Source organism: Stigmatopora argus, chromosome 2 (genome assembly GCF_051989625.1).
Source record: "Stigmatopora argus isolate UIUO_Sarg chromosome 2, RoL_Sarg_1.0, whole genome shotgun sequence".
Lineage (NCBI taxonomy): Eukaryota > Metazoa > Chordata > Actinopteri > Syngnathiformes > Syngnathidae > Stigmatopora > Stigmatopora argus.
The window spans coordinates 20246836-20262460 of NC_135388.1; the positions used below are offsets into that span (position 1 = coordinate 20246836).

General features: G+C 42.3%; 1 protein-coding gene across 1 annotated transcript in view; it reads right to left on the reverse strand.

Annotated features, from left to right (window-relative positions):
- Positions 1 to 2246: 2246 nt before the first annotated feature.
- adamtsl5 (ADAMTS like 5) overlaps positions 2247 to 15625 on the reverse strand; it is a 42146-nt gene continuing 28767 nt past the window's right edge. Inside the window, exons 6-13 of the mRNA XM_077594987.1 lie at positions 13495 to 13622; positions 10825 to 10948; positions 7178 to 7264; positions 6501 to 6664; positions 5030 to 5237; positions 3585 to 3695; positions 3310 to 3381; positions 2247 to 3235 (exon numbers count right to left, since the gene is read on the reverse strand). Of these exons, the coding sequence (XP_077451113.1) occupies positions 2910 to 3235; positions 3310 to 3381; positions 3585 to 3695; positions 5030 to 5237; positions 6501 to 6664; positions 7178 to 7264; positions 10825 to 10948; positions 13495 to 13622 (1220 nt within the window). The 3' untranslated portion in view covers positions 2247 to 2909. The remainder of the gene's footprint in view (positions 3236 to 3309; positions 3382 to 3584; positions 3696 to 5029; positions 5238 to 6500; positions 6665 to 7177; positions 7265 to 10824; positions 10949 to 13494; positions 13623 to 15625) is intronic.

Consider the following 15625-nt stretch of genomic DNA (forward strand, 5'->3'; position numbering starts at 1 on the left):
ATTCAAGAAAAAAAGTAATCCGTATCTTGCATAGAATTTGAAAAAACTCACTTACTTGTGACTGCCATTGGTCGCTCAGGGCGCCGCCATCTTACCGTAATTAAGCGTGCTCTGACTGGCCAGACGCATGTAGCCTTGATACATGTGTTTCAAGTGTTTACCATGTTAGCACATCCCAATAGTTATTAAGGCTGATCGAAGGTCTTGCGGTCGATCATTGAAATATCAGCCTTGATACCTGTGTAATGTGTATCTCATGCTATTATTGTACCCAGAGACTTGGTGAAAACTAGAGCGCTATGGACACACATCCTGGTTGTACTGGTCACGTGACTTCCTTTTTGAATGTATCTACATGCAGGCAACGTGCAGACAATCCTTTCAATTAATACAGTATCTCAGAAATACCACGTGCGATGATTTTTCTTAAGATTTTCCCTTCAAAGTAACACATTTGTACTCACTATGAAAACCATGAATATGGAGGCGAAAATTGTGAATCGGGGGTGTCTCTTATGAGAGAAATTGTAAAATTCAATGATTTTAAGGGTACGGCTTATACGCAGAGGCGGCATATATGCGAGAAAATACGGTACTTGTTCTAAGTTTGGTTCTATGTTACTTACACACACTCATAGTAAAGTTTGAATGTAGCAATGTGCTTCATTTTCAACTGAATTCTAGTGGGAACACATTGCACACATTAAGTAGTTAGGTGAAGTATGTAGTAAAATAAGAATTAACCTGAACAAACATTCCTGTTTAGGTGGATCCGTGTTACATATATCACACTTCTTGCTACCGAGATGACTTGCTTAGTTGATTAAAAGCAATGGTCCAGTCTAATTATGTGTAATTCAGTAGCATTCACCGTTGTAATTTTGATGCTATATTTTTCTTCTTTCTGTCTTGCTTTATTTTATAAATACAATGTTTTCTTGTTTACAATAATGGTGTTCTTTCTGGTATGTACCACTGTGCCATTAATTCTCAGCAGTGAATCAGGAGTGGAAATTAGGGGAGGGGGCCTGGGGGGGTAAGAGGGTGTGGTTGGAGGAGAGGAGAGTATAAAAAAAATCACTAATAATGTACAGAGCAGTAATTGTGTGTTTCAGTTTTGTCCATTTCTTCGTGCCCTGCGATTGGTTGGCCACCGATTCAGGGTGTCCCCCACCTCGTGCCCAAAGTCAGGTAGGATAGGCTCCAGCGCCCCCCGCGACCCTTGTGAGGATAAGTGGTTCAGAAAATGAATGAATAAAATATTGCAGAAAAGCCAATTGAAACACATTGAACATACAGTTCAAATTAGTGGAGTTCATTGATACACACAAGATTTTTGAAGCTTGTCAATGCCACATAACAAAATATAGCAACACCAATCTCATTTAGCACAAAAAAAGACACTGCATTGATGGACCACAAAGCCATATTTGGTTGATGCTTCTAACATTCATAAATATAGGCATTGTAAAGCAAAAAATAAAATAAAAATAAAAGTAAATAATATTATGTGACTTTTTAAAGAAAAATCCACCTCACAAACTTCCAATTATCTTTATTGATAAGGTGCCATAATGATGCAATTATCGCTTGCCACAGTTGGCTGGGATAGGCTCCAACACCCCTGTTCCCCTTGTGTGGATAAGTGGTATAGAACATGAATGGTTCTGCTCGAATATCACAAATGCAGTAGTCTGCTAAAGACACTGAAATTGCTTGCACCAAACTTCACTTATTTTCTGTAATTGTACCTCATATACGTAAATATGTCAAGTTTAGTATGACATTTACTTAAGGTGCATGGCAGTTGAAACAACAAAGATTAATTCATTCATTTTACATGCCTCACAAGGGTCATGGGGCGCTGAAGCCTATCTCAACCAAATACGGGCAGTAGGCAGGGTATACCCAAAATTGGTTGCCAGCCAATGGCAGGGCACAATTAGACAACCATTCATGCGGACACCCATATCTCCAGACAATTTAGTCAGCCAATTCTATGCATGATTTTTGGCTTGCAAGAGGAAACCAGAGTACCCAGAAAAAACCCACACAGACATAGGGCAAACATCGAAACTCCAATGCTAGAACCTTTGATCTCAGAACTGTGAGGCAGATATAATAATCTCTCCCACCATGCCAACATCAAACATATGATTAATATCTAATTGATTTTCTCCATTGCGTATATTTTGATCTGGACAGTTTAAAAAAAACCTAATGCCCTTGTCCAAGCCGCAAAACAATAGTGATTAAATTGTATTTATTACACATTAAAATACTGGTAGATGCCCATAACGAACAAAGGCTAAAAATACATAATAGACAACAAAGTAGGGTAATATCTCGAATGACAGATAAAAAAGATTTTTAAAAAATGGTTATATAAATCATATAACCATGCTTACAATGGTATAATTACTAACCTATGCATTGATTTATTTGAACAATCTTAATTATAAGAGGTGGATTTTTCCTTAAAATTGAAATAGAGTATATGTTATATTGTGTACAAAAAAATTCAACTCTCTACGTTGCACGGTTTTGACAAACAGCGAGAGAATCTTAACACACACACACACACACACACACACACACACACACACATAAATCACGCTTTATAAGGATTATAGATAAAGTTAACTAGACTTCAAAGCAAATGATAATTTTTTTTCAGTCAATAATCTTTGCTTTGTGTTTACAGGTGGCTTGAGCTGTCCACCTAAAGTGCTCTGTAGAATAGTAAGCCATACAGACTTTTAAATAACTCTTTGGTGTCTTAGTGTGGAGACTTTGGGTGACATTTCTCCCCAGTAACAACGCTCTGATGTTCATCAGGCCTTGGATGGATGAATGCTTGCAACGTCCAGAAAAGCTAAATTTAAGCCACATTCTGTGTTTCAGTCGGGTCATGCGGCAGGATATTTATGTCCTCTGTTGTCACACAGACTCTGGAGTTGCAGCACAAGCTCATCCTCTCTCGGTCTGTACGGTACCACGTAGCTGTCCTCTTCCAGTAGAATGCGGTTCAGCGTATGCTCGTAGTTAATGTGTCGGCGCACCATTAGTATGTACTGCTTGCCCCTTTCCAGGTTAGGACAGTCACACACATTCGGGACCCAAAGGAACTCGCGGTGCTCCAGGCGGAAGCCGTTCCGATAAGTGTGGAGGATTTGGACATCGTAACGTGTCTCTTCTCCCCTGTACAGCTTCCCCAAGACTCTGGCTCGAAAAACTAATTGGTAAAAAAAGCATCTTTTAAGTATTAAAATCACTTTGTCATAGCAAAGATAAAAAGTTCCAACTTACTAAAGTCTTTTTGGCAATACTGCCTATGCCGTTCTCTTCGACCTTTGACTCGGCGACATTTCCCACAATGCCCTGGAGTTCAAATAAACCAGAGATGATTGAAAAAAAAGGTAATTATAGATTAGTTTAGATAACTTTATTCATCACGCATTTCACTGTCACAGTAGCAAGAGGGTGAGAATACAGACACAGAAAAATACATTTTAGTCCAAATCTGTAAACTCAACCAATGTCTTAAAGTTTGTTCAGGTGTGATTTGGATGCCATCAACTTACTTCCTGGCGAGGGTTGAGGCAGCAGGTTTCTGTGGCTCTCCTCTCGTTCTAGGCGAGGAGGCAAAATGGGATTGCTCGGAGGGTGCCGTACCGGCTTCTTTGGCCTAACGACTGCTTGGGAAAAAATACTATAAGTTGTTTAAAGCGGTCGGTACAAATGTCATCACTTTTCAAATTAAGATTGGATTGGATCTGCAAAAAATGAATTTATATTGGGTCTGAATGAGTTGGTGATGTTCACTCCCATATCCAGCTTTAATAATTTTATGTAGTCCACAAAATTACACAATCCTGGTCTAAAACACAGCTTTGCCTGGTGCAGACTATCGTTAGTCTAGATTTAGATTGGGTATGTACTGTGTTTTTCGGACTATAAGTCATACCTGAGTATAAGACACACCAGCCAAATAATGCACAATGAAGAGGAGGAAAAAGTAGATGTAAGTCAAACTGGAGTATACCTTGCCTTTTGTCAATTTAACAGAAATCTAGAACAAACATACTTTAAACTTTAAAGTATGTTTGTTCTAGATTTCTAAAAAAATAAAAAATGCACCTTAACAACTATCGGGATGTACTTTAAACTTTAAAGTATGTTTGTTCGAGATTTCTGCTAAAATTAAAAAATGCGACGTATATACAGTAATCCCTCGATTATCGTGGTTAATGTAGAGCAGACATGGCCACAATAAATGAAAAACCGCGAAGTAGGGTCACCCCGATATATATATATATATATATATATATATATATATATATATATATATATATATATATATATATATATATATATATGTATATATATTTTTTTACTTCAGTGCTGAGTCCTAGTAGCAAGCGGAGGACAGGGGAATGGCTTCCGCTTGGGAGTTTCAGCATGGATTTTCACATTTTTATGAACTTACAAAAAAAGTAATTAAAAAAAAATTCCCCAGAAAAAATCTGCGATATAGTGAAGCAGCGATAGATGAAGGCGCGATATTTGAGGGATTACCGTACTTCTACTTTAAAGTTTAGAGTAAAAAATAGCTGAATGGAGAACAACTGGAGTCATCCTAAACTTGACATATCTACATATATGACCTGCAATTACAGAAAATAAGTGAAGTTTGGTGCATGCAATATCACTGTCTTTAACAGACTACTGCATTTATGATATTCAAGCAGAACCAATCATTTTCATAACACTTATCCTCACAAGGAGCACAGCTGTATTGGAGCCTATCCCAGCCAACTATGGGCAGTGATAATTGCATTTCTATGGCACCTTATCAATAAAGACAATTGGATGTTTGTGAGGTGGATTTTTCTTTGAAACGTCACATCATATTTTTTAACATTGATTGAATGAGTTAATGTTCTGACTTGAGACATGGTCAAACATCGATGGAGAAACTAAAAAGTTTTAATTCTGTTAAATACGAGCCAAAAGGAATAAAACTTACACCAGTGGGGATGGGTGCTCACTGCTGGAGGTCGTGTTGTGGTGGTCGTGGTGGTCGTGGTGGTTGGAATGGTTGGTTGTTGCCAGGGAATGTAGTTGCCGCTTTGGTGAGCCTGACGCAGTGGACTTCTCCCATGATGAAGGTCGTATTGGTCAGGTGGTAACCAGTACTCATACTCAATTCCTGGGTTTCTGCCTGTGGCCAGAACCTTTATGTAGAAAGAAAAAAATACATTGTCAGTTTGCATCTTTAGTCTTTCATATGACAAAGTGGTATCACCTAGTGTGTGGTTGTCTGAATTACCGTATTTTCTCGCATGGTAGCCGCCTCTGCGTATAAGCCGTACCCTTAACATTGCCTTAAAATCGTTGAATTTTACAATTTCTCTCGTATAAGACGCCCCCGATTCACAATGTTCATCTCCATATTTATGATTTTAATAGGGAGTGCAAATGTGTTACTTTGAAGGGAAAAGCTTAAGAAAATCAAAGCACGTGGTATTTCTGAAATGCTGTATGAATCGAAAGGATCGTCTGCTGGATTGCACATTCCGAAAGGGTGTTGCCTGCACGTAGACAAATTCAAAAAGGAAGTCACATGAGCAGTACACCAGTGTGTTCGTAGCGGTCTAGTGTTCACCAAGTTTCTGGGTGCAATAATAGCATCAGATACACATTACACAGGTATCAAAGCTGATATTTTAATGATCGACCGCAAGACCTTCGATCAGCCTTAACAAGTATTGGGATGTGCTGACATGGTAAACACTACAAACACATGTATCAAGGCTACTCGCGTCTGGCCAGTCAGAACACATTTAACTACAATAAGATGCTGGCACCCTGAGCGAGCAATGGTAGACACAAGTGAGTTTTTTTACGTTTTATGCTAGATATGTTTTTTTTCTTCTTCTTGAATTTCATTCATAGATGTCCAAATACATTTTGTTTAGCGTGTATCTGTTTATCTTTTCTCTATTTTTAAATAAATGACCGTATCGGCCCCACTTGTCTTGTGTTATGGCGTTTCGTCTTTGTCACCTTGCAGTTCCGTGCATATCAAGTCTAATTTGTGCGCATATAAGCCGTACCCTTGATTCAGTAATCTTTTTTTTGAGTGAAAAATATGGCGTATATGGGAGAAAATACGGTATTCTACAAAAAGGGTGAAGGTTTTCATTCCAACCAAAGCAAAGGGCACCTTTTTTTCCCCAATCTGGCGTATTACAAGTGTAATCAGTTGATTGTGGTTGGGTGCTGCTTGTTTCAGCAGAAACCTCCCTTGTTAAACTGTTTCTGTTGGATCGGTTTGAACAAAAACCAGGGGCCCTTGAGGACCAGTTAAGACACCCTTGTTTTAGTGAGTAATTCCCAGTTTTTTAATCATGTAAAAACTATGTATCTGTAGGAGTGGAAGTGCAGTGATTTAAGATGTAAATGTGTTACCAGAGAAGCACTTTGCGGCATCTCACCATTAGATGCAAGTCTTCCTGCGTTGGTCCTGGGACCTCAAAGCTCTCCCAAGTGTCCGCTGAGCGCCGATATAAAAGTTTGGTCCCAGCTATATGGTACTCACCTGGGACACTGATCTTCCAGTTACCATTAATCACGAACTGTGAGTGGCCATTCTGGAGAGCTTTAAGAGGAAAGAATAAAACCTTTCTTGTTTAATATGACACAAGTTAGCGTTCTGTATCAGTGGATCTCAATGAAATGGGGAGATGAGGGGATTTAGGGGCGCGTTCAAGAATGACATTAACCACATGTCCTTAAAAGGCAGTTGACGCAACCAAGCGCTCAAAGGGATTTTCCATGACATAAAATGGAAACAAGCACATTCAACTTCTTTGCCCGAGTGGCCAGGTAAAGCTTTCAGATGTGTCCATTACAAACTACTGTGTGGCCATTACTTGGCTGCTTCTATTTTAGTCTCATACACAAGAATAGAGGTTGTAGTTATGTTGCCTGGAAAACCCAAGCAGACATGGAGTGCTTAGCACTGACTGTCTCTGGGAGAGAGGAAGTAACAGCAAGGCCAGGAAATCATTTGACACGTTGACAAGCGTCGCCATGGAGTCAGTGACACAGCAGGAGGCTGAAATAGATACACGTAAACAAGCAGGTGGCCTTCGCGTGTCCGTGATCTTACCGAGATAATTCCCACTGTTATCCGTAACTCGGATGTGAGTGGCTCCAGCTGGTATCTTGGCCACTTCGTTGTATCCAAAAGGTCCTCCTAGCCAACAAAACAGCACACTTCATTAGAGACCTGAATCTAATCATGTACTGACATGGGAGTAAATTATGCAATTGAGTCGAATGTTATTTAATCCTAGTTGATTGACTAAATTCCATTGACCAGAAGAATAGAGCCGCGTTTTGGTGAAAACACGATAGCATGACAGATACAAAATGTATTTTATTGTTAGTATCTGTTAGGACTAGCTTGTTATTGTTTTTCCATTGCTTACTCCCTGTGTTCTGATGTTTGTTTCCCTACTCTTGTTTATCCCCCCTGCCTTGCCGTTGCGCTCGTGGAGCTGCGCGTGATTCAAAATTAGTTCCTGTTGTGTCTATTTTAACCCGACTGAATATTATGTCATTTGTCGGATCGTCTGTCTTACTTCCCTTGCCATCTGTCTGCATTACCTCGTTCCTCGATCCCCCGTGTTTTCCCTAGTCAGGTTTGGTTTTGTGATTTGATTTATAAGTCTTGGTTATTTTCTAAGATCCAGCCTAAGTTATCAAAGTTTTGGTATGAGCACTATTTCCCTCATCCTCGCCTGCTTCTCTGCGATTGGGTCCTATTCCTCGTAACCCCGCCTCGACGTCTCCCCAAAGACGTAACGGAATTCCTTATTTTACAGTTGGTTCAAACTCAAAATGTTAGGGGTGCAAGTGGGACATTTAGGCAAATCGAATTGCAAAGTAAATATTCATATGAGGGTCTCCGCCCTTGGCCTCGAAGCCCTCGCCGAGAGGGTCTCCGCCGGGCTTAGGCACGGGTGCGACTGGCGGTCCAGCCGGCATGGGAAATATTGTGCGTGGCTTTTACACGGGTGCGACTGGCGGTCCAGCCGGCACGGGGAATATTGTGCGTGGCTTCGGCACGGGTGCGACTGCTGGTCCAGCCGGCATGGGAAACCTGGTTCGTGGCTTCGGCACGGGTGCGACTGGCGGTCCAGCCGGCACGGGAAACCTGGTTCATGGCTTCGGCACGGGTGCGACTGGCGGTCCAGCTGGCATGGGAAATATTGTGCATGGCTTTGGCACGGGTGCGACTGGCGGTCCAGCCGGCACATGGAATATTGTGCGTGGCTTCGGCATGGGTGCGACTGGCGGTCCACCCGGCACGGGGAGTATTGTGGGTGGCTTCGGCACGGGAATATGGGAAGCTTGGACGGGCGAGGTCGAGCGAGGAGCTTGGACGGGCGAGGTCGAGCGAGGAGCTTGGACGGGCGAGGTCGAGCGAAGAGCTTGGACGGGCGTGGTCGAGCGAGGAACTTGGACGGGCGAGGAGCTTGGACGGGCGAGGTCGAGCGAGGAGCTTGGACGGGCGTGGTCGAGCGAGGAACTTGTTCAGGGGCTCGAGCGTCCAACCACTCCTCCCTCCTCTCCACTCGTCGCCTCCTCCGGGAGGACGGCGTGACATGACCGTCGCTCACCTCCGCGAACCGGGAACAGTCTCGCCGCTGTGCCTCCCCAAGAAAACAAGGCGATCTCCCAGTCGTCAGCAAGCTGTGTTCAAAAATCCTACCTGAGCTCTCCTGCCGGCCATCACGCGGTGTCCCATTGTGGATGGCCGGACAGGAACTCCGGTAGGGGTCGGTGGAGTTGCTATTCTGGGACTCTTCCACTGCCAAAACATCTCTAAGGTGCCAACACCACAGCGTATTTTGAGTACCAGTGATTATATAGATGCCCAATCCATTTTAATAGGCGGGCGGGAAGGGGGTTGTTAACCCTTCACAGTTGAAATAAATCTGACCACCATCAGTGACAACCAAGCGAGTGAAATATTTATGTGTTTGCTTACATACTGACTCTCTGAAGGAAACCATACCTACAATGTGACAAAGATGACAGGCTTGCTTTAGGACATATGTTACAGATTAGTCACATATATTGACACCATTTTGTACCCATTTGCTTAAATAAAAAAGATCAAAGTGGTGTAGATTGTCAGGGCAGTTTAAATTTAATTTGACAAGTAACGCTGTTTAAAAGGCTGCATGCAAGCCACGTCCCACACATTTTATGAATGAGTTGAGATCGTTGCAATTTAGTAAATGGTAATATTCTCTCCCGGAGTGCCAACAAAAAGGACAAAGACATCTCTATGGTTTTCCCGCTGTTCCAGAGTGAAAAGCTGATGCCTTATGAGGGTCATTCATTACACGCTGTGAGCAAGCTTTTGCTCTGGTTGCTATTGCTTACCAGTTTCAGTGGAAACTATGCACAACGTTCAGCAAGGTTCCAACGTCACACAGGCCCTGATGAACTCTAAAGTGTCTGATCTTGTGTGGGAGCGTTTTGTGTCGCCACCCTCCGTCAATGCTCGCTCCGTTAGAAAGCACAGCTGCGTGTGGGCAGAAAACCTCCCACAACCCAGAGTTCTCCGAACAAAGCCGACATTATCAGCTTGTTTTCTCCAAGCTCACGTTGATCCATTCTGGCTGACCTGCTCGGACGGGCACCCCAGCAGTGACCACTGAAGTGCTAACCAGTCGCAATTTGAGTCATGTTTAACTAATATTTTAGAGAATGTGCCTCTTCCAGTGCTAGCACAATCTTTTTATGATTCTTCTTTACGCGCATGGATATGTCAATTAAAATGGGTCAAATCCATGGCCTTTATAGATTAGATTAGAACTTTATTTCATCTAGTATTTGGAGAATTTCCTTAGTTACAGTAGCAAGACAGACACAGAAGACATTGTAGACCTAGGTAAAAAGCAATGTTTTACAACTTTAGTTATTATTTCATATAGGATATTCATTCATTCATTTTCGGAACCGCATTTCTTTACGCTTACGCTTTTCCTTTTAAGGCTCGTGTTGGAGACTATCCAAGCTAAGTATGGGCACCAGGCGGGGGAACCCCTGCATGTTTTTTGGAAGTGGGAGGAAACCGGAGTGCCTGGTAGGGTAGTGGTTCACTCGCCTGACTATGGTGCGGGCAATCGTGAGCTCGATTTCCGCTGGTGGCGGTATGATTGGGGGTGCGAATGGTCATCTGTTTCTCTGTGTGCCCTCCGGCTGACTGGCGACCAGTCTAGGGTGTTGTCTGGCTTTCGCCGGAAGTCAGTTGTCTAAAGTAGGGTCCACCAAACCCCGCAACCCTTACAAGGATCCGCAGTACAGAAGATGAGTGATGATGAGGAAATCGGAATACCCAGAGAAAACTGACACAAGCCTAGGGAGACCATGCAAAATGCACACACTGAAAACCTATCTGAGATTGAACCCTTTGACCTTAGAACTGTGAGGCCGATGCGCTAACCACTCGTCTGCCGAACCACCACCCCTGCTCCATTGGATGCCATTCTGGACTACGCATATAAATGTTCATTCAAAGAATGTATAATTATTGTAAACTTCCGGTTGTTAATTGAATTAGATAGCCAGCAACTGGAATTGTTAGGCATAAACTTTTTTAACAAACAAATCACAAAACCCTTGAGACTAAACAAGCCAAAAGCCTTGCTTTATCTGGACTTAAAGCAGGTCGGAAAGTGATTCCTTATGGTGATTATTGCACATGTGTGTGTGTGTGTGTGTGTGTGTGCATCCTACCTGCCTCCAGGCCGTTGCTCTGGTAAACACTCCTGTGGTGAAGGCAGGTGGTGTTTTTCCCCCCGCAGATCATGCAGGCATCCTCTTTCTCCTTTGAACCCAAGATGGAATCACAACCAGGCTTCTGAATGAAGCAGAGAATTATAGACATGTTTACTGCACTTTAAAGATGACCATCTTATGTTTGTACATATGATCTGGCAAGAATTTCTACTTAGGATAATAGAAACGCTCTCTGTTGCTTTTCTCTGTCATTTCCTTGTCTTTGAAACATTTACTTGGAGCAAGGGGCCCAGTGAAGAAAGATAATAGGGCCTTTGCAAATTCCAAAAGATAATAGTTGCATGAATAACCTTGTTGCTACATAGATTACAGTGAACACCTTTTACTTTAGACTTCATATCCAGCACAACAATTTAGGAAACCTATCATCAGCCCTTATATTCTCTTAAAAACATGAAAACACCTCGAGCATGCATTTGCTTAACAGGAACTAAATGGTCAAAAGGTAAATAATACACAAGGAGTGAACATTGCCTTGTAACATAGCACGGAAAACAACAACAACAACAACGACAAAACAATATCTAACGACTTACAGTGGTACCTCTACTTCCAAATGCTTCTCTATGCCAAATATTCAGGTTACGAAAATTCTCATTGGGTATTGTTACTTGATATGAAAACAATCCAAATTATGAAGGTGTTCTTTTTTTTTAATTGTCGTGGTAATGTCGGTTCCCATTGGGTATCTCCCAACACGTCGCTGGGCTGCCATTTGCTAGAAGGAAGCTGTGTCTCAATGATGCTGGAATTGAGGTTAGGGTGCTATAGGCATATGCTAGAGCCAACCTATGCCACATGCAGGGTAGCAGCCATTGGGTCTGGCAGGGGGAAACTGTGCCAATCCGATGCAAAGGTTCTTTAGAAAGGGTCATTTAATACCCCTGGCAAGAAGACACACAGGAGAGAAACCCTTTTGCTGCTCAATTTGTTTTGAAAGCTTTTCAGAAAAGGAAAACGGAACATTAAAATGTCACCCAAGAACACATGCAGAGAAAACCTTTTCTTGCTAGGTTTGTTGTTAATGTTTCTTTCAAAACAGACCTTTAACATGTCACATAACATATACTGGAGTGAAACTCTTTTCCTGCTCAGTTTGTGGTCCAAATTTCTCTCAAAAGGCAATAATAAAAAATAGGTCACACGAGAACACACACTGGAGAGAAACACTTTCCATGCTCACTATCTGGTGGAAGTTTTTTTTTCCATGTAAAGACAAACAAGTGTATTATTCAGAATGACAAACACATACTTAAAGGGTATTCAGAGCGTTGAACCAGCCTGAAATGCATGTTTCTGGGATGTGGGAGGAAACTGGAGAACCCAGAGAAAACCTGTGAATGAGCTCATGCAAACTCCACATAGTATAGTAGTCTGGTCCTGGGATCGGACCCTCGATCTCAGAACCGTGATGCCAATGCGGTAATCACACTTCCATTGGGCCGCCGAGTGGAAGGAACTATGTTTATGAAATTTAAAAAATAATGTCTAATTTCTCTGATTTGCAGTAGTGGTGAAAAAGTAATTACTATCCTCCTTCACCACTTCGGGGCTTCAATCTATCTGGGTATTTTATATTAAGCACCCAAATCAAGGCAGCCTGGCGGCTGAATGTTCAGCACGTCAGTCTCACAGTTCTAGGATCCTGGGTCCAAATCCAAGTCAGTCCACCTGGGCAGGTGTGGGTTTTTTCTGGGTACTCTGGTGTCGCCCACATTCCAAAAATATGCATGGTAAGCGGATAGAACACTCTAAATCTTTTTGATTATCGAGGCAAAAATCAAAGTCATACCTCTACTTTCTACTTCTAATTAATTGATTCCAGAACTTTTTTTGTAACTTGAAAATTTCGTAAGTAGAGCAGTACTTTATATGCAAATTCTCTAATTCGTTCCACGGTCCTCAAACAAGTGCCTTTAAAATTGTTCAGTTTCCCAGTTTTGTATGAAAGATGTGAGAAAAACAAAAATGAGAGAACATTATATGAAAATGATTCATTACTGTCTTAAAAATAATAAAATGGCCAAAAATTCCAGTGAAAATGTGCCCTGCGCCGTGGAAATAGTTCACTCTGTGGGAGACGTAATACTCGTATTTGTCCGCCAGACGGCGGCAAGATTTCGTTCTATCAGGGCCGAAAGCCATCCACTTTGTAGTACATTTTAGACTTTTACGTCTGGCCTATGTGTGTGCGTTTGTGTGTGAAAATATGTGCCAAGTTGCATTTGTATGGTTTTTAATCGCTTTGAAAAGGGGAATTGCAATCATTAATAAGGGGAGCATTCAATCGAGGTAGACAGGTATGTAGGAGGGAATCTTGAAACATGAATAGTGGTTCTTGTGAGACAGCCAATGAGAGCCCAGTATAGGGCAGGGAGGGAGAATCAAGGCATCCGCGACAATATTTTCAAAATAAAATAACGGATAAGGAAATCCATTTACTTTTTGGGGAATTTTGTTACTTGGATCTTTTTTGTATCTCGAGTCACTCATTTGCATATAAAAGAATGTGTAAACTGAAAAATGTGTACTTAGAGGCATTCGTAAGTAGAGGTATGACTGTATACTGTTCAGTAATTTGCCCTTGCTCATGCAGCTTGCTCTCACCAGACAGTGCCCGTTGATGCACACAGATCCTGGTACTTTGTCACAGGCTGTGCCATCAAGCACACGGCCAAAGTTGTAGTAGAAGTTATGATCCGAAGCCAGGCAGTTGAGCTCACAGGGGTTGGAACCTGGTAAGGCAGATGTTCAGTCAGTGGATCGCTGGTATGATTTGGGTTTTAGAATATCAGAGACAAAAACTGATGGATGCTTTACAGATCATCATGGTTCATTTTCACTGTTCGTATTCTTTTAACACAACTACATTGGCCAGGCCAAGCTGCTTCTTTTTTTTTAAACTGTGTTGTTGGTCGTTGGGTTAAGAGTATGTAGCGTCTCATAGAATAATTATTGTTCGATTGCAATTGGTGAATCTGGCTGTATAAGTTGGCAATTAGTATTTCAGTAATTTTACAAAGTGGGCTTTAGTTTTACTACAAAACCGTAGCCCTAAAATGCATCAAAAGGGCGTTAAAATGTTTGAGTTTTTTCCAGCATTAGCTCATTTAGAGATATAAATGTTGTGCACCAAATATAAAATAAGTGCGCGCATCAATTCCTAATGTGTGCACACTAGATGCTCATGAGATACATTTTCCGATTAAATCATTCTTTTCTGGTGGGGTCCAACGCTCAAAACGACAGAATGACTGCAGAGCCCACCTAAAAATGCTCAAACTTGTGTAACAGCATCATTAATTGACACCAGCATGACAATTCTTTACTCGTGTACGTGGTCTCCATATTATAATTTGAACAATTTTAGAAGCTAACAGATGAAGCCTGCATATAAGTATGTGAACCAACATGATGTATACTAAAGCATCTTGTGGGCACAAGTTCGTTTTGCATGCGCAAGATACTGGCATTTATGAACTGCATTTTTTTCGGGTCCCTTTAGAGCAGGGGTCACCAAACTACGGCCCGCCGGCACATTTGGACCGGCCCTCTGAACAATACCAGAGACGCTATCGGATTTTTTTCCTATTTGGCCTTGAAGACTGGGACGTTTTAATCTTGTGTTTGGTTCATTGCACCCCTGCTGAGCCCACAAATCATCCCAGTGAAGCGGGGCTTCGCATTGCTTCTTTGGTGACACGCGCGGGGGGAGTGTTTCCCTTTGATGCACGCGGGCACAGTGATACCGAGACATCTGGACGATCGCAGGTGAGGGCGGAGCCCTGGGACCATCGCGGACTATTCAAGCATATAAAAACTGTGCAACCTGTTTGAGAACGGAATAATGGCGAAAAAGTTAGGTAAGAGAAAAATTTATTCAGAATGCAGGGTATTTAACCTGGAGTGGACAAACGATTATTTTTTTGTTCAATGCAAAGAAAAGGCTGTTTGTCTCATTTGTCAAGAGACGGTGGTGGTATTCAAAGAATACAATCTTTGCCGACACTATGAATCCCGTCACAAAGACAAGTACGATAGCTTGCAAGGCCAAATACGAGCAGACAAACTCTCAAAGCGAAAAAGTGGTCTACTATCTCAGCAGAACCAGGCATCCGTTCGGGCCAGCTTTCGGGTTGCTAAATTGATAGCAAGCAGCGGTAAGCCTTTCACTGACGGAGAGTTTGTTAAGAAATGTATGGATACTGTCGCGGAGGAAGTGTGTCCCGAGAAGAAAGATGCATTTAATGCTGTAAGTCTGTCGGTGAGTACAATGACCAGACGCGTTGAAGAAATCGGGAGTAATGTATATGCCCAGCTGCAGCAGAAGATGAAAGAATTTGACTTTTTTTCATTAGCATTGGATGAAAGCACGGATGTGCAAGACACAGCGCAACTGCTCATTTTTATTCATGGAGTTAGCGCAAACTTTGAGATTTGCGAGGATCTGGCAGCCCTCCAAAGTCTCAAAGGGACTACAACGGGAGAGGATATTTTTGACAAAGTGTGCCAAACCATGGAGAAGTTGGACCTGGACTGGTCAAAGCTAGCTAGCATCACGACTGACAGGGCTCCTAGCATGGTGGCCAAAACTCGCGGTCTAATAATGGGGCGCATGAACCGGGAGTTGGAAAAAAGGGGTCTCACCGCCCCGCTACGAGTCCACTGCCGAATTCACCAGCAAGCACTGTGCTGCAAAATGTTGATGTGGGATTCTGTAATGACGGTTGTGGTGTCG